The sequence below is a fragment of the Merops nubicus genome, unplaced genomic scaffold (assembly GCF_000691845.1).
Source record: "Merops nubicus isolate BGI_N331 unplaced genomic scaffold, ASM69184v1 scaffold12023, whole genome shotgun sequence".
NCBI lineage: Eukaryota > Metazoa > Chordata > Aves > Coraciiformes > Meropidae > Merops > Merops nubicus.
The window spans coordinates 13950-33705 of record NW_008600993.1 but is presented as its reverse complement, the minus strand read 5'-3'; the positions used below and the strand labels follow the sequence as shown (position 1 = coordinate 33705).

The following is a 19756-nucleotide window of genomic DNA, read 5'->3' as shown; positions in this document are numbered from 1 at the left end:
TTTCTGTGTCAAGGAGATCCAAAAGATAACATCATAGAAGGCAAACTTAAATAATACATCTTCCACTGAAAGCTGCAGTTACTGTAGTGACTGTTGGAAGTAAAATACCTAGCCAAGTAGAATAGTTTTATTTCAGCTCAGTGAAATTTCTTCTTTTTATTTTAAATTCAGAGATGGGCAAGTAAATAATCATAAAATACTTTCTCCAGAGAAAAACATTGCTTTTTAGAGTCTTTTAAAATGTCAGTTAGGAAAAACGTTCATAGGAAAAGGAGAAAATTACTTTTTGCTAGCACTTGATGTCTATGAATGCCTCTTAAAAGTTAAAAAATCTTACAGAAAGATGAAATAGTTTCTACCAAGTGTAACTTTCTCCTGATAGGATTCATATGCCATAAATAAAGCACAAGTAAAAATTAAGTTTTATCATCTTTCCCCTCAGGGAGGAGATTTTTCTTTTTTATGAGCTAGTAAGAATTAGGTTGTAGGTTCTGGAAAGAACCATGGTCTGTGCTGTAGATGTTGGAGGATCTTGTGAAAGAGATGGCTGCTGGGAGTCACTTCCACTCCTCTGCCCCTAAGGAAGAAGAGAAGGCTTTTGACCCCACACAGCTGTGTGGGGATTTTTTTGTAGGCTTCTCACTTTAGCCACTTTTTTTTTAGTGTTAGTGAGCTGTGGAGATACAGATGTGTATGGCTTTTCTTGTTCTCAGATAAGCACTAGGTGGGTCTGTGACAGTGTGGGGTGCCACTTGCTGGAGGAGTGGCAGAGTCCCATTCACCTTTACAGATAAATGCCCTTTTCTTATGCCCAGCACACAGGAGGTGAGATACTGAGTACTTGAAGTCCTCTTCAAAGTAATTTTTAATAATATACATCAATGCAGTATTTTTGTCTCACTGCCCACTTCAAATAAGCCACTTCTCTGGTGGCCTGTAACTAGCAATTAATTAGCTAATGGGAGTAGAAAATAGTTTCAGCAAAACGTCACTGCTTATCACATCACGTAAGCCACAGCACTTAGGATTTGCCATTCTTCAGACAGCTGCAGTATTTTTCTCTCTCTATATCATAGCTTACAGAAAATGGTAGTGTCCTGGAAGATGATGATGATGAAAGTCCTAGCTTGGTTTTCATCTAAGCATGCAATTAATCGTGATTACAAATGAAACAGACGCTACCTCAGCACTACAGCAAGGTCCTTCTACTGTTGTGCCTGCAGTTATTTACTTGAGCAGACTGAGATCTCACTTAAAAATCTTTGTAGCTGAGACTACCCAATCAAATCTCTTACGTGCTTTTGAAAGCTGCTGTCCATCTATACAAAAGTGAAACTTTCCTCTTTTCCTTCTCAAATTGTTTTCTTAAATCACTGATGGTTCAGTAGTGCTTCATCATCCAATACAACTTCAGTGTTGCCTTTGACTATTTTAATCTCTCCTTAGTGATGTAGCCTGCTCACAAGTCATTGCTAAAATCTCTGTGGTGAAAACTGGCTACAGACAGGGCTTTGACTTGCTACCCCTGCAGATGGCCCACACAGAGATGGGTTTCCATACATGAGCAGCTCCAGCATCGTTCATAAATGGGAGACTCTTCCTGTGTCCATTGTATGCTTTAGAGATTTTAACCTTGGCTATTCTGCCAGCTGCTCCTATCCCTCTCTGACCCCTCCAATGTCACACATGTGCCAGCTATGCCCCCTCAACTTGGCAGCTCCTTTTCCTGACACACTTTTTGACCTCCTCTTCTGTTTCCAACTAGTCCTCCCCTTGAAAGTCAATTCTTTTGTGAAGCTATTTAACACCCATCTCCATCTTATTCTAGTCCCCTCATAGTTGATTTATGTCAAGTATCACATTTGCCTCTTCCTCTGGAATGGAAATGTCTTTGCTCATAAACTACTGTGTATTCTTAAAGTACTTGGTAGGCAATAAATAGCAGAATTATTTATGAACTGAGCAAGACAACAGTCATTTGTTTTACCTGTGTTAAGATTAAATGTTTATCAGGGTATTCACTGATACAACATGTGTCTGAAGACTACATGAACAGCATTTCCAAAGGCACAGACAAAACCCTTTTTCCTGCCTGGAATGTGTAATATCCACATGAGTTCTTCTGTGCATTTACTGCAGTGTGTTTTGTATGCAAGTCTACCAAGGAAGTCATACTTGCCTTTACAAATTATTTCTGTGAATTCTTAGGAAATGCATCCAAACCAGACGTATTTCTGAGCTGCACTAGTGTGAACATGTCTACCAATGGTAGAAAACATAAAAAATTATTTATATTCATGCCTGTTTTTAAATCCAGCCTTTTTCAAGATAGGAATTACTTTCCAGTATTTCAGATTTTTCTTCCATTTAGTGACAAAAAATGACAGTGGCACTTTACACTTGTTTGGGCCCTGTAAATTCTCATGTCTCTGTACTTGAGGTTGATATTTGAACAAAAGTCTCTTAATACATAAACAGTAACTATTTATGCGTGGGAAATTTTCAATGTGTTTGATATGTCTTTCTCCTCTCTCATACCAGGTGTCATGTCTTTTCAAACACACTTCACAAACTGCTGTCTGTGTCTTGATAGTCCCATAATGAAGAAATTCTGGTGCTAAGGGACATTGACAACACTGTGACCAGAGTAGAAGGTTTGTGTGTACAGTTGTCACATTAAGAAAAGTAGAGGAAGGGGATTTAAAACGTGTAATTCATTTTGTTCAGATTTGCAGGCAAGTAATCTTTATCGTTTGTCCTTGGGTGTGGAGGGCACTCCCCTGATTTCCTTGGGAATGGGTCTGTTACCTCATAAAACTTATTATTTTTACATTCAATGAATTTCAAAGTATCCTGAATTCACCTTCTTGCTTTCAAGTTATCGTTGGCGATTTAAAATGATGCCCTTGAGTATTATGCTGAGAAACAGGAAGATAGTTATTCATTATTAGTCACAGGAATCATGTTGTGGGTGTTTATAAGCAGATAACAAGCATTAAAATCCTTCTGTCATGTGCTGGTGATCATTCCCATCCCAGAGAGTCCCTTTTTTCATTTTCCCTGAAGAAATATTGAAAAGTGGCACCTGAACACAAGTCCTTGATGTTGTCCATGTGATTGTTCAGCTGATCTCAGCCTGGGTGTTGTATTCAGTCTGTTTGTTGCTTCTGCTACTCTAATGCAGTGAAGTTTCAGGGCTTTTTCTGTGTTCACTACCCTTCACATCTGGAACCTTCCTTCACACATTGTGTTTGTTACACAGATTTTCCTGGGATTTACTGTTTTACTGAAGTTGTCTTGGATAAATATGCACAAATTTCAGGGCTACTCATAAAAGTCCTTGGGCTCATTTTGTTTCTCTAAACAACATATGCTGTTGTTGTGATTGACAGACTCCTTTCAGTTTAATTTAGGTCCATGCTTAAATTTATGGTTCTCCTGGATTTATGGTATCACTTCTAATGACACTTTTCTTAGAATGTAATTTCATCAGTTACAGCCCTCCAGTCTTGACACATAAAATGGCTTGTATGTGCTTAATAACTGAAAAAAGAAAAACCTTTTAAAAAATAACAGGATTTGTGTGCTTAAATGTGAAGAGACTGTAAATAGGCAATTTGGTCTCTGCTTTCTTCGAATGAACAGAAGTAACTGTGAATCTCTCTACTGCAGAAACATGATTAAAGATAACAACGAAATTATTCCACTAATGGGCAAGAAAACAAATCCCTCTGGTATTCCCTCTTCAAACCAGCAAGAGAAAAAGCCAGCTGAAAGCACTCCCACAAAGAAAAGGTAGGACTCTAGCTCAGTCACTAAAACTCCCTGGTTTATCTCTTTTAGTAGGTATTTGCACTGAAATATCTCTAACATCTTTATTCATGCTGCATATATGAATGGAGAGACCTGATGAAGATGAGGTGCCTTCAAAAAAAATGTCTGCTTATGCTGTTTAGAAGTGGAAGAGTGTCCTGGTTAGATAGACATGTGACATGTTTACCCTAATGAGACAAACATTTAACCCCTATCCTGCAGACATCAGACTCAGGCACTGGTCTTTTAAGTTTGTGTCTCATATCAGCTGGGCTTTCTGCATCCACTCTATATAAGATTATAAGAATGTGGTCTGATGATGGTCAGGGTTTCAACAGGAGAAGGCAGAGTGATCTTTTTAAAAAGAGATTGCATGGCAGAGTATCCCAGGTTTTATGTAAGAGATGCTGGCCTGAAGAAAGGAGCATTTCAAACTTAGTCTTACGTGGGAATGTGATAGATTATGGAGAGGCAGAGGTGAACTGAAAAATGGTAGCTGGGAGAGCAGGAGGTTTGAAAAATGCTATCACAAACAGAAACCTGAATTCACTCTAGTTTTCATTATTCTGATGAACAAGACTTCATTATTTTATTTTCTAAAATATTCACCTTCATTCATAATTTATGCTAGAGAATTATTAAAAGGATTAAGGGTTTGTATTTAATATGAATGGTGAAATGTAAGTGAGGATGAATTTTCATTCATAAACTTTTCACTCTGTGGATAATTACTAGCTATTATGGCAATTTTTTTGAACTATGAAGTCCTAGGCAATTGTGGCTGTTCTGACATTTATAATTCTTAATCAGAGGAATCACTTTCCACAGAAATGGTGTCATTAGCTCTTTGAGACCCACTGCCAATTTGTCTTTCTGGCATTAAATCCAAAAAGAGAAGCTTTTTGCTTGCGTGAGGGGCAGACAAGGTCTCTGAACAGCTCACAATACACCCATTACTTCAAAAAGGGGCATTTCCATGGCAGGCTGTGAGTTACAACAAATACTGACACTCAGACACCACTTCTCACTTCAACTCCTATCTCGCACTCAGTTTTGTGGCATCAGTAACAGTAACCTTGTGGTTTTTCCCACCTCTCAAACAAGAGCTCAGGGTGTGGCCAACAACATTCCTGTACTATAAGGAGCAGAGATCACGTGAATTGTAATGGAGAGGTTGAATGTGTTGTATTAATTACATGTTTCTGTGCTGCTGTACTTCTGTTGCCTTCAAATGCTTCCTTCTGCTGTGGCAGTGAGCAGTGAGTGCACTTCCACAGGTGCCATTTCTCACTTGACAAAATGTGTTGGCTGCAATATGCACTTTCTCAAAAGACTAAGACTTCCCCTTCTTGAAGGCCCTGGTATTTGGGTGGACTAACAGTATGTAATTAAGTACAGGAAAACCAACAGGCAGGCTGGGAGGAGTGCTGCCAACGTTGTCAGAGCCTCATTATGTTTGTGGGCAATGTTCCTAAGACTGCACCATGGCCACGTAAGCACTTGGGTATTTGTTGGCAACTGCCCACCTACTTTGCACAGTGGGTTTTTTTTTTAAACTCATGGTATCCTCAGATAACCCACATGTCTGGAGAGGTTAGGTATGTCAGCCTTCAAATTAGGGTCCAGTTCATAGCTGCTGTACATCTATTGGATGCCAAAATCTTCAGCATGAACACAGTGTTAGGAGAGCAGGAGCTGCTCTGAGACATCAGCCTGTAGTGCACCATCCCCTCCTGGTGCTGAGCCAGGGGCAGGTGAGATGGTCCAGCAGAGCCTAGAGCTTGGTGCTTCTGGTTTGATGGGCACTCACTGCAGCCTCCAACAAATGTTTGCATGTTGGGACAGCCCCTGTATTTCAGGCTCAGGGAATGCAAAAAAAAGCAGGATGAACCCATGTTTTTTCCACTCAGTCTCTCTGCCAAGTCCAGACTCCAGTGAAACAAGCAGCAGTGACTTGGAGCAGCTGGCAGAAGTGATGACAATGGTCCTGCTTCTGTCTAGGCTTTTCCTGTATCCTGAAGAGCACCCCTTGCCCAAGTAGTTTCAGGGACACAGTCCTGCTAACCAGAAGTGGCATTTTACTTGTTGCCTGCTTAGAATATGTTCACAGGCACATCTCAAATGTTAAGAGGTTATATAAGTTTAAACAACTACACGGGGTGAATTAACATTTGGCTCACCAAGCCATGGGAAGATGGGATGAACTAGAGCCCTTAGATCATGCTATTTTTAGCAGATATCACTGGGTTGTTCTTTAGTGTCCTAATAACATACTGCATTTCAGTGTAAGTATGTGTACTTTAGTTCAACAGGATTTTTTTGGGAATATGCAGTTAGAAGAAATAGTAGGTGAATTGGAAACATTTTCCAGGTGATTGCTGGAACATTTTAGAAGTGCAAGACCAGTTCTGAGCAATAGGCCATGTGGGAGCCACATCATCCACTGCTGAAACTCCTCTGTCTTTGCTGAAATGGAGCAAAGTTTTAATGAGATTTAGTAACACCAAGCCATTGATTTTGCCTCTCAACTCTGTAGACTTTTAAGGGGTGAAATCTTCCTATTCTTCTCATGTTCCCTTTTCTGTGGGGATTTAGGTTTCATTTCTTTCCCCTAGAAATAATTATCAATAATAATAATTATTTATAGGGAAAATAGATAATTAAATGTGATGCACTGACTGGTAAGATTACACATTCAACCCCAGATGGTAGAAATGCCTGATGTCACTTAGCATGTGACCTTTCAAACTTTCTGACTTAATGATATCACTGCTGATGGGTTTGAAATTATCCGTCCTGATGGTTCCTGGCTGAAGAAATAGGGACTAGAATGCAGTAGATGAAAATGCACATGTGTGTGTGTGTGCATGCATGTATGGCTGCTCAATAGATGTCTGGTGTTAATTTAGCTGTTTGCACACAAGCTGGATGCAAGGCTGTTTTTAGGCTGCTGGGGTAGCTGCTTAGACATGTCAAGATCTGATGCCATGTGTCCTAAAAATATCTTGGTATCTTTTTCCCATCTGCCAGCGTAAAAGTGCCGGGCACAGTGTTGGAGGTTGGGATTCCCCCAGGGGAAAGTAGAAAAGCCTCTGTTCCAGTGTCCTATTAGGTATAATGCCAGAGAATATGACTTGTCAGCCTTGTCCTAGGCACGAACATGTAGTGCTTTGCTTATTTTATCCCTGAGTTTGCTTTTTTACTAATATTTTTTTAAATGCACTGTGTTCAACAGCTCACATTTTTTTCTGGAGATTGATGGTTTTGAAAGCAATGCAACTCCAAATAATACCTCACCACCTGTGTTTTCAAAACCAATGGATTCAAACATTCGTCCATGGTAAGTTACAGATGCTTATGCAATAGTCATGCTGCAAATATATCTATTTTCAGCAGCTACTCCTTATTTCTCTTTAGACTTCAGAGCTAAAACTTCACAGGGCTTTTGGTAGCTTTTGGTCACTTCAAAGGCAGAACTCCTTTGGAGGTCAGTTGTTGCTAAATGACTTATCTCTGAGTTTCCTGCTGTCATTTACACTGAATAAATCAGGCCTCAGATCTGAATAAAATCAGTACAGTCCTTTTTTTTATCTTAGCTTATTATTCATGATGTGTTAGGAGAGACAGCAAACCCTGTTCCCAGCTGTGTGCTGACATCCTCCCTCTACTGCTCATTAACAATCAAACAACATAAAGATGCTGAGTCTGAGATATTTAAAGGCAGCCATTTATGCTGAATGAATAGAGAAAAATTTTGACTGATAAGAATGCACTTAATTTTTAAAAATGTCTGGGGTACTAACAGCCAATAATTATGAATAAGGGAAATACACATCAAATTTAGTGTAACCCCAGAATGCCCAAATGTTTTTGTGTACATTGGATGTCTGGTCAGCTTTTTGGAATGAGCTGACAGTCTTATTTTGGTTTCAGAGGAGAGGTATCCAGATTTCTCTCTGTCATGCAGGGGCTGACCTGCACAAGACACACGTGGGCTTTGTCACCAGATTCCTCACGGTTTTCTGCAGAGAAGTGATAGACTGAATAAGAATGGACTCTGAGCTACCAGCTGTATTTCAAGGGGGTGGGGAGATGTCTGCAGAGCAATGCTGAATCCTTGCATTACTGTCCATCTGTTTTCTCAATAGCTAATAGTTTAGACTCCCTAAATAATTAACCTGAGTTAGTTAATCAAATCTTGCAAAAATGCAAGTAAGAAAAATTCTAATAAATTAGTTTTTAAGTTAAATCTGCTTTTAGGAATGTCTGGAAATAGTGTATAGCAATTACAAAATACCAATGCCATTGAAATCCTTTGCATTTATGATCTAAATATGTATTTGGGGCCCAGATCTCAATTTCTTTCTGGCTGAGGCTTCCATTCAAGGCAGGTGCAAAATGCTGTTGAGTTCCCTACAGTGTGCTGTGTAGTAAATCTTGAGGTAATTCACCTTCATTGTGTGTTTGCAACCCATGTTCTGTTGCTGATTTAGCACTTGTTTTGTAGCAGATGACAGATGAGGCATGTGAAAAGGAAGGATATAAACTTCAAGTGTTCAGGATGATGCATAAAAAGCTGTGATCTTTTAAAAAAAAAACAAAAAACAACTTCCCAGAGTTTCAGGAATTGTAATGAAATAACATAGTAAAACACAAAACAGGTTACTTTCATAATGATTGTTTATTAAAAGACCCACGAGGTTTTATTATATTCACCACTCACTTTAAAACTCACAGGGGAGATGAAATGATAGAATTAAAAAGCACAATGTCAGATCAGACTAACTTCAGCTGTACTGTAGCCACTGCTTCCTAGTACTGACTGATTCTTCATGCACTTTCCCAAAATGTGTTCCAATATCTTCCTGACTTAGCACTTCAGCTTTTCTCTTTTCTGTAGTGCATCTGGAAATGGGGAAGATATGGATTCCCCACAGTCTCTTCAGGATGATGCGACTGAATACAGCCCAAACGTCGACAGTTGTTGGTGAGTGGAGACATGAAGTATTGTTTAGTACACTTTCAATGGATTAAGTCTATGATAGGCTAGGTTTACTTATTTTACCTGCCATATTTCAGAAATAAGGTCACACACTTCTGATTTTTCAGCAATTAAATTTTGAAATGCACAACTCTAGCCTCTACTTTTCTCAAATCTTGTATTTAATGTGAGGATTTGTCATATATAATCTCTGTTTCCTAGATAACAACACGGGAATTAAATGCCATGCACAACTAGCCATGAGCTAGGAGTATTTCTGACAGGGGGAAAAATGTTAAATCATTCTTATTCCAGAATGAAGTATGATCAGGAAAGTTGCATAAGGTCAGAGGTTAAAAATGATCTTCTGCTATGAGTGGGATGGGTAGAGCTGGAGTGCAGCTTTGGGTAACTTCAGGCACTGAAGTCAGTGAGTTGTGGACAGGTCAGAGAAGTATTTCTTAGTCTTTGTTTTAGAAGAATGGATAAACTGGGAAAAAATGCAAAACATTACTTGAAAGATATACATTTTTATTATATTAAGAATATAGCCACTCTCAATAGCCACTTATCTGCAAATAAGCAATATGCAGAAACAGTCTGACAGATCCACACCAAGATACATATAGAAGCAGGGCAGGTATATGTAGTCTGGGGCTAGTAATTCTGTTTCTTTCTTCTCTTACATAGAAAATAAAACACAGTAAATTGAATCAGCAATTTCCTTCTAATTTCTTATAATTCAGTGCCAATGTGTCTCAAGGCCCTGAGCAGAGGAGTGCCAGGAAGAAGCTGAAGAGGAACATCTTCCGGGCAGTCTCTGAGGGGAGCACAGAGGAGCTGCAGTGTCTGCTGGCAGAGCTGAAGGAACGCTCAAACGCCTGCACCAACATGACTGTGCCAGGTAAGCTGTGGAGTTACCTGGAGGAAGATTTTTCTCTCTTCTGGCAGCAGTTGTGTAGTCTAAAACTGGAAATACCTCTGTGCAGCAGTTACTTGCCTGTGAATTTGCAGTTGCTTATTTGCAGTGTAATGTATGTCACATTTTCTGTTTCCAAATGAAAGCTTAAAGCATTCAGTCAGTCACCTCCTTGCTGCCTCTGAGGCAAGACTGGGGAGTATTTGTCTGTTCCTTATGATAGACAGTATGTCCATCTGCACTCTATTCCCACAGCTAGCCTTCTGCAGCACAGGACTCAGAGATGATGTCTCTATCCAAACCACAGTCAAACTGCAGCACAGACAGGGTTTGTGATGTGTGCAGCATGCTAGAATGGACAGGGAAGTTAGGCAAGAGTTCTGTGTCTCTCTAGACTTATCCTGGCAGTGGGATGTACAAAAGAAAAAACAAGTACATTGGCTACCTTCTCAATTAGTGCCACACCTCTGATTGCATCATCTCACTAAGCTTATATAGCTCAAATACAAAGTGAATAGGATGGAGTGATGGCAAATCATTTACGTTCATATACATCCCTCAGGTGCCACCCTTAATAAATAAAAGATTAGAAATAATTTCCATAATTAGTAATGATGATCTAATCTCAAAATTCACTCTTGCAGATTATCTGATGAAAAAATTCACAGCTTCAGATACTGGCAAAACTTGTCTGATGAAAGCTCTGCTGAACATCAATCAAAACACACATGAGATAGTGAATATGCTGCTGTCCTTTGCAGAAGAAAATGGTATTTTGGAGAGATTTGTCAATGCAGCATACACAGAAGAGGCATATAAAGGTATTGCCATCTGATACCAATTTCAGGTATATGGTTAAATATACCATCTGTAAAAGTAATGTTTTCTTCAAACATTCTAATGATGGTTTAAATTCCTAAACCAACTTTTTTTTTTTCAGTGTCACTAGTGCAATCTATTGTGAAACATCATTAATGGTTTATAATGTGTTTAAGACATTTAGTGCTAAAAATCTTTGTCTGTTGTTTCAGGCCAGACAGCTCTAAATATTGCCATTGAAAGAAGACAATATGAAATAACTCAGAGCCTTATAGAAAAAGGAGCTGATGTCAATGCTCATGCCCAGGGTATTTTTTTTAATCCCAAACACAAGCATGAAGGCTTTTATTTTGGTAAGTGGAAATACAATCTTCCTGGAAAAGCTAGGAAAGAATACCCAAACAATTAAGACAGTATGTAAGGAAGGCAAGTGTGAACCATTACTGTAGATTCACAGAGGAAGAGGCAAATGAGATACTTGACATAAATCAACTATGAGGGGACTAGAATAAGATGGAGATGGGTGTTAAATAGCTTCACAAAAGAATTGACTTTCAAGGGAAGGACTACTTGAGGAAACTAGCATCACAAGGTGTAAAAATGGCATAGTACTTTTAGTAAAAGTAACTCACCAGAGTGCAATGTATTATAAACACTCAGAAATAGTTGTAAAACATTCACCAAAAAAATTGTAAATGCATTTACAAAGCAAAATATTGTAAAGGGCAAATAAAATGTAGCAAATCTGACTTTGAAGATTTTCTCCAAATAATGTTTTCATGCAGATTAAGCTTTTATAAATCAAGATACAATCAATATGTAAATGTGCTTTCATATATTAAGATATTTAACACAGTCTTTTACAACATGATTTGAATGCTTGTAATAAAACATGAACACATGTTCTATTTTATAATTTTGTAGGTGAAACTGCACTGGCATTAGCAGCATGTACCAATCAACCAGACATAATTGAACTGCTGATGGACAATACCAGGACTAACATCACTTCTCAGGATTCCAGGGGAAACAATATCCTGCATGCATTAGTTACTGTGGCAGAGGACTTTAAAACCCAGAATGACTTTGTAATCAGAATGTATGATATGATCTTGTTGAAAAGCCAAGACAGAAATTTGGAAACAACAAAGAATAAGGAGGGTTTGACACCACTGCAGTTAGCTGCAAAAACTGGGAAATTAGAGGTGGGTATTATTTCAGTAAAATCTGAGAGAAATTAAGTATGGAGAAAGAGTGAAGGCCAACCATGTACTCAGATGTTGGTGTTCTAACATGTAGTTTTCCACATTGGTTATGCTGTGCTATGTATCAGTCATATTTGGGGAACTAATTTTGCTCCACATAGAAGGAAATATTTCAATTACAACGTTGCTTCTACCCTTCAAGGTTTCCCTCTAACAACCCCCCTCTGTACAAAATACACATGCTGTTTAAAAACAGCCTTGCAAACCCTTCTGTTGTACAGAAACTCAGAAAGCTGCTGTTCTTACAGAACTACACCTCTACAGTCTTTGAATAATTTCAGATAACTTGCTAAAACTGCTCTGTTATGCTGCTGTGGAATTTGGCTCTCATCAATCAACTGTATTGAGGCAAAGAACTGACAATGAGATAATTCAGAAAGCAGTTGATTGTTAAAGGAAGATATAAATGTGAACACATTGAAAAATTGTGCTTTCAGCCTTTAGAAAAATGTTTCTGACAGAAAATGCAGAGGCACTAAAAATACTACATGTATTTCCTAGAGGTCTGTCATCTCTAACAACACTTACTGAATAACAGAATTACAAACACACTGAGTTGCACTACTCTAGAAAATGTGATAATTAAAGGTAGGGGTTTGGGAAGTATGTATATGTGCTTTCTCCTTCTCCATGCAGAATACATTTGCTTACAAATAATTCTGTTACTGTCTTAGGTTCTGAAATACATCCTGAGCAGAGAGATAAGAGATAAGCCTAACAGGAGCCTGTCAAGAAAATTCACAGACTGGGCTTATGGTCCTGTTCAATCTTCTCTTTATGATCTGACAGAACTAGATACGACTGCAGACAATTCAGTATTGGAAATTATTGTCTATAATACAAACATTGGTGTAAGTTACCTATTCCTAATTTTTTTTCTAGCAGTACACTCACTTCAAATATGTTACTCTCTACATTTGACTGAAATACTTGTAAGAGAGTCAACAGTAATTTTTTTATCTCAGTTTCAGATCAGGAGCAAGATTAATTTTATACCTCTGGAGGCTGTCAGCTGTCAGTGAATACGCATTCAGCTCCTGAAACATGGGATAGGCATTTTGGGAGTGGGTTCTCTACATTTGAAGCACTAATTTGCCTTGCATGGGAACATATATATGGCCCAGCCAGTCAGACCAAAGCTAGTGTCTTGTCTCCATGGGATGGCCACTGGCAGCTGCCTAAGATAGTGCATGAGAAGAGAGCAAGCAAAAGAAACACTTCATAAGAGTACTCTGCCTAAAGTTTTAAACATTTACAGGCATGACTATTAGGTGTTTCTGAACGTTAGGTTTTCAAAGTCAAAATTTGACATTTGCTGAATTAAAACACTGCCATAAAACTTCCACAGGAAGCAAAGCCAGAAGTTCATTTACTGTTTTTGCTCCATCCTTATTTACTGGAGCATGGCAGGTCATCCCAGCCTGAGTCAGAGCTGTCCCACTGTATCAGGTTAGGGTCTGACACATCTCTGAGCATAGATGTGTTTCTAGATCAGCGAGGACAGATGCTGAATGAAATACACAAAACAGGCATCTGGAATGATCAGTTTCCATGCAGGGAGCAAGTTCAAATCTTCATTTTTTCCTACAGAACCGTCACGAAATGCTGACACTGGAGCCCCTGAATTCCCTCCTGCGAATGAAGTGGAAGAAGTTTGCACGGCACATGTTTTTTATGTCATGCTGGTTTTATTTCCTCTACAATGTAACATTAACGTTAGTTTCCTACCACAGGCCCAATGGAAATCAAGTGAGTACAGAACCTTAATCTCAGCAAGTTTTACTGATTTAAAATGCAATAGGATTTTGTGGATTGTGTTTAAAATGCTAAACCAAAACCAGAGCTCAGAGTAGCTGGCTGTGTTTGAGACCAGGCTCTCTGTGGCCAGGCCCTTTGTATCTGGAAGGAAGAAGAGCAGTAACAGGGGATAAATGTTGCATTTTGTGAGTGTGACCCCAGATACAAATACATAATACTGAGACAGGTTGTTAAATTTCTAAAAGTGTGGGGAGGGTATTTTGTTTTAAAAAAGAAACTTAAGGCATTTCAAATATAAATGTTAGGAGGCTGGTTCTATAAATTCACTGTGAAGAAAACCCTCAGTGAAAGTGAAGGAATTGTGTACCCAGAGAGCTACATACTTGAGCTTTCCTCTTCCTTGGCCTTGCAACCTTCAAGTATGGTACTCAGTCTTTCATTTTGCACCTGTCTTGCAGGCTCCTCCTTATCCACTGGCTCTAACACATGGTGTGGGATGGCTGCAGTTATCAGGACAGGTGATGGTTATGTTAGGAGCAATATTTTTAGCCATAAAAGAGGTAAGACTTTTCTTTACCTATTTGGTATGTATTTGTTAATGATTTTTCTAAGCCTATGAATACACTGATGATGCTCTTGGAAATATGTTTGGAATATCTTTATACATGTAATGTCTAAAAGTCTTTGGCAAAATACATCACTTTTTCAGAATGAGCAGGAATATATATTTGAATATAATTGTATTGCTCTGTGAGACAAATATGAGTTTTTCCTTTCAAATTCTCAGGCCAGTGATTTTATTTGACAACATCAGTTATACAAATATTACTGGCTTTAAGCCCAGTGTTGAATTAGAACTTGTAACAGGGAAAAAAACCACATGGCATCATTTTTACCACATACTATAAGTAATTAAATCCAGTAACTAACTGTTAAATTATGCCAGAGATGACAGAAGTTTAAAACTTGAAGTTACAACCTTATAGAAAGATCTTTAATTCTAGAAGTTGTCTTACAGCAGACTGTTTTTGTAAGACCAACTTAAATTATTTTTAAAAATCAATTTCAAGGCCTGCTTTCTCACCACCACTTCTGTGTTTTGTGTGTCTGCCTGCACAGAGTGTAGCCATCTTTCTGCTTCGGCCCTCAGACCTGCAGTCAATCCTCTCTGATGCCTGGTTCCACTTTGCCTTGTAAGTCTGTCATGCGGATATTTTGTACTATATATAAAATTCTTACACCTATCTCATGGTCACAGAATGTACTCCTGTGCCAGATGCTCACTTTTCCTCTAGATTATCAGTTTTTAGAGGGATGGATGTAATCTCACATGCAGCTTTTCTGTAACACACCAGTGATTGCAGGGCTTGGTAACAATACTGAGGGCTGATGCATACAGACTGGATTTTTTCCAGCAGAGTACTGTCTTTAGCTTCTCCTGCTGCTGTGTCTTGAGAAATGTGGTTAAGAAACATGGTTAATAAAGCAGTTATAGTGTCATGCTCCTCTCAACTCCTTCAGGAAAGACAAATGGCATAAAGCTGCTTCAGCTGACTGCTGGGAGTATCCCTTCAGCTGGTTAAAGCGTGGATGGATCCCTCTCATTTCTAGTGTATGATTGTAAGATCAATAAAGAGAGAGGTGGCTTAACTCTGCTTCTCCTCCCCTCCTACAACCACCCTGATATTGATCTTGTGATGCTGAGAATCTGGTCTACATCCAACCACAGCACATTGCACCTTCTACTGTCTCCCTTGTTCATGGAAAATCTATGATGATTCTAAAAATTCATTAAGCTAAAGCTTGAGTTAAATGGCTTCAAAGATACTATTAAGAATTCTTAATGTCTTTGTCAGCAAAATCTCTATTGATCAGCTATTTTTTGGAGAATAGTTCACTTAAATAAGCTTTAATAAATATAACACAAATATGTTAATATAATACCTGTACTCAGTTATTTTATTGTTAAACTCTAATGGTAATGGGAGAATAGAATGCAGTATGAAAATAGAACTGAAGCATAAAACCCCAAGAATTCTTGTTTTCATATTTTTCCATTATGTTGTTATTTTTGTGCTAGTAATTTCTCTTTTACATACGTGTGTTTGTTTTTTAACAGTTTTATACAAGCTTTGCTTGTGATCTTCTCTGTCTTTTTGTACTTGTTTTCCTACAAAGAACACCTCGTGTGTCTTGTTTTGGCAATGGCCCTAGGATGGGCTAATATGCTCTATTTCACCAGAGGTTTCCAGTCCATGGGCATTTACAGTGTTATGATTCAAAAGGCAAGTTTGTTTCTCTTTATTTTCCCTGCCTTGTCACAATGCTTAGTTATGATACAATCCCAATCAAGCACATTCAGCAATTTAGCTTTATTTTATAGCTCATACTAAAATTCCTTCTTTTCATTTCATATGTATTATATCAGCAGAATGTACTATATAATTTTAATAGCAGAAACTAGTTATATCTTAAAATAAACATTTTATTCATTTAAATGTGTAATTAACCTGTGTTTTTCAGCTGATGTAGTAATGCCTATATTGTACAGAGTTAGTCACCCTTGGACAACACACCAGGGTCTCAGGCATGAGATAAAAAAATCAGACCTAAGCCTTCCCTGGGCTTCTCCCTGAGTCTACAACCTGCTCCTTTCATGAAAGCAATCTGATACTTCAGTGTGTACCACATGTGTATAGCTGCAGGCTTCACAAGCATAAAACTAGTTCTCAGTTTTCATTTCTGATAAGTGTTTAATTTAATTTGTAGGTCATCCTGCACGACGTGATAAAATTTTTAGTTGTCTATATCGTGTTTTTGCTGGGATTTGGCGTAGGTAAATATTACTGGAGAAAAGCACTGGTGCTCTGTGTGAGTGACAATTTTAGCATTGTTATGAGTAAGAACCCTGTTGTCATGATGAGAGCTCATGTTGGGGCTTCTTCTGGATACTAAAAAGCCAAGTTTAGAGATTTGAACTGTCTGGAGACTATCTGAACAGATAAGTAATTTGGCTCTTGCTCAGTTGCCTGCAATTTCATTTGGATGTGGTCTCTTTCTGCTTCCTGGCAATCTGTCATCTAGCTGCTGCTGTGTCTGCTGCTGGGCAGCTCTAGCTCTTTATTATGCATTTTGAATTCTTTAGGATAAAATGCCATGGGTACATAAAGCATTGTTATGATTAAAATTTTCTCATGCTTCCTTCTCAGCTCTTGCTGCATTGATTGAAACTTGCCAAGATGGTGGTGAATGCCATGCCAACAACAGCCTGGGACCTGTTCTGATGGATCTTTTTAAGCTCACCCTGGGACTGGGTGATCTGGAGATCCAGCAAAACTCAAAGTATCCTGTCCTATTTCTTCTGCTCCTCATAACTTTTGTTGTGCTGACTTTTGTTCTTCTCTTTAACATGCTGATTGCGTTAATGGGAGAAACAGTGGAAGATATTTCTAAAGAGAGTGAGCACATCTGGAAACTCCAGGTTTGTCTGTGAGTCAGTTTGCTTAGTGAAGTATGGATGCAATGGTTAAAACCTTTTGAGGTGCACCAATGGTGATTTATCATGCTGGCAAAACAGGTTTGGTGTTAACAGTGATAATCCCCATTTCTGTATGCATGCAAATAATGGAAATAAGTCATTTTAGTCTTGAGGTATCATAACAGCTTTAGTATTAACCACTATCCTAAAGGTAATCTTGTGACTTGGATTTTTCAGCCTCATGCACTGTCACATACCTTTGTCTTTCATCCCCCTCAGTGTGTCACTAGGAAAGTGTTTCAGCATCTGCCTGGAAATCTCTAACACATGGTGCTCTGCTCTTCTGTCCCTTGACTTTGAGCAGTGCATGAGTTTGTTCCAGTTTCTCATCGTTATCTGAGCCTGGTCTTCTACAGCTCTGTCCCATGCTGGCATCTAGAACAGTCATCACTGGGACTGGGGCAGCTCTCTGTGGTGGGCAGCATCCCACTACAGGTTACATCTGTAGCCCTGTGGTGGGGTGTTGCATGAAGGTGTCTTAGCATTAAAGCCTAAACCTTGGGTCTCGTATGAGATTTCTTGATTCCTCTCTGAGGATGCCTTCTGCAGTGGGGCAACTAGAGAAGACTGTGACCTCCCTATTTGCACACCCAAAGAAGGGGCATGCCATAAAATTTGCTGTTGGTGTTGGTTATGGATGGTGGATGGAGACATGACATGTTCTGATGAAACACGGAGCCTGCAAACTGTGTATGCTCTGAAATGAGACCATTCTGAGTATGGTTAACTATACTCCTGTTACTATTTGTTGTTAATAGAGAGCCAGAACTATTTTGGAATTTGAAAAATTCTTACCAAAATGTTTGAGGAAAAAGTTCCAACTGGGAGAACGATGTAAAGTGGCTGAAAATGACACCAGAGTGTGTTTAAGGTAAAGCAAAGCTAAAATCCTATGCTATCAGTTCCACTTTCTATGTGTCTTCAAGGTTATTTCTTAGAATTATAGAATTGTTCTGGTTGGAAGAGACCTTCAAGATCAAGCCTAACCCTATGGATTATATTAGGTGTACAGAAATCCAATTTCTTTTTTAGTTGTGACCAATTGTTTAAAAGACGAAAATTTATAGAGGTTTGTATGTAGAAAGTTTTGGGTATAAGAACAGATTTTTAACTTGATATGTTTTTAGTGTACAAGCATCAAGTCTGCTTGCAGGAAATGTCACTGTCATAATCTCCTTTGAATGTTAGCTTAAAAGTATATTCAAATTGTTAATTGATGATTACTATATTAAAAAATATATTACTATGTTGGTTTATGAAAAATACTTGAACGTTTAAAATGAATTTCAAGATCATACTTGTGGAAGATTATAAAGTAGCCTTAGTATTATTCTGATTCTTGTGTAGTACCTCATGCTACAAAAGACACTCAGCATTTTAGTACTAGCAAAGCAGGTGTTAATGGTAAAATATGGCTGTTCCACAAAGGAATAAAGAAGTAAAGGGGGAAGTACAGCTGGGAGGGAGAGAATACATGTTAATAATACAACTTATATATGATATAAACAGGATTAATGAAGTGAAATGGACCGAGTGGAAAACACATGTCTCATTTATTAATGAAGATCCAGGGCCGACAGGTACTGCAGAATTTTACTTTATTTTTCTCTGAGCAGTTATGCTTGATCCAAGTTTTACATTCTCTTATGGCATTTGAATGGTATAAGGCCAGGGAACTTACTAATAGACAGAAAACATTTTGAAAAAATTGTCATAAAGAACATTTAGTCTTTAAAATAGTTACAGCAGTACAGACTTTGGCAAGAAGTCAGACTGATTCTACCTGACAGCACTACAGTCAGCTGGCTTTAATCCTAGAACATTCATGTTTGTTTTGTGATATATATTGGATAACAAATTTGCCTTCATGAATGTTGACCAGGGAATTCAAGATACCCATCTGCTGACAGTGTTGGGAGTGGAACAGAGAAGGGACCTAGTGTGGAGGTGTCAGATGTCCTTCTGGCAGCCAGTCGGAGTTCATGATAGGGACGTGTGAGGATCTGGGAGACTTGTTCTGAAGCTTGTTCTGGAGCCAATTAGCATTTATATTGACGAGTAGACTGAGCTCAGTAATCATGAAAAGGGGCAGATAGAAAAATTTCTGTATAAGATATGGTAGTAAACTGACAACTTGCTGTTTAAATGTATGTTTAACAAAAAAAAAAGATGTGCAAGGCTTTGATCTGGCTTATACAGTTTCTACCATATCCTCTTTTGCTTATAATGCATTTTTTTTCAGATCCAAGCAAAGTTCAAGATAACTCAAGAACTAATAGCAAAAACACCCTGAATACATTTGAAGAAATGGACGATTTGCCTGAAACCTCTGTTTAGTTGTGCTGTATTTCAGATGTGGTCGTTCCAAAGGTTAAAAGCATCAGCAGTGGATGCTGGAAGCTTTGTTGATATTTTGGACAGCTGTAACCAGCTGGAACACAAACTTTCAGTGGAACGGTCTGATGACTTTGAGCCACTTAATCAAGGCAGCTAAATTTTTTTTAAAAAAAAGGACTATTTCACTGGTTCAGTTTAGAGCATCTTGAAAACCGTTGCTGTCCAAGTTTGCATGACACTACTCAAACTTGGCTCTAGACTTTTTGTTGGATAAAAAAGGTCAAATGTGGGATAGTTCTTCCTTTTGAGGAAAATTAAGATCATCG

At 38.4% G+C, this 19756-nt stretch overlaps 1 protein-coding gene across 1 annotated transcript; it reads left to right on the top strand.

Moving 5' to 3' along the window:
* The first annotated feature begins 3676 nt into the window (after nucleotides 1-3676).
* TRPV3 (transient receptor potential cation channel, subfamily V, member 3) lies at nucleotides 3677-19430 on the top strand. The gene is made up of 17 exons (XM_008937861.1): nucleotides 3677-3795; nucleotides 7049-7153; nucleotides 8714-8800; nucleotides 9541-9698; nucleotides 10358-10534; nucleotides 10745-10885; nucleotides 11457-11737; nucleotides 12472-12648; nucleotides 13388-13546; nucleotides 14014-14115; nucleotides 14675-14748; nucleotides 15675-15840; nucleotides 16325-16391; nucleotides 16765-17036; nucleotides 17852-17964; nucleotides 18603-18673; nucleotides 19336-19430. The coding sequence occupies exons 1-17, from the start codon at nucleotides 3677-3679 to the stop codon at nucleotides 19428-19430; spliced, it is 2364 nt and encodes a 787-aa protein (XP_008936109.1).
* Nucleotides 19431-19756: the final 326 nt, after the last annotated feature.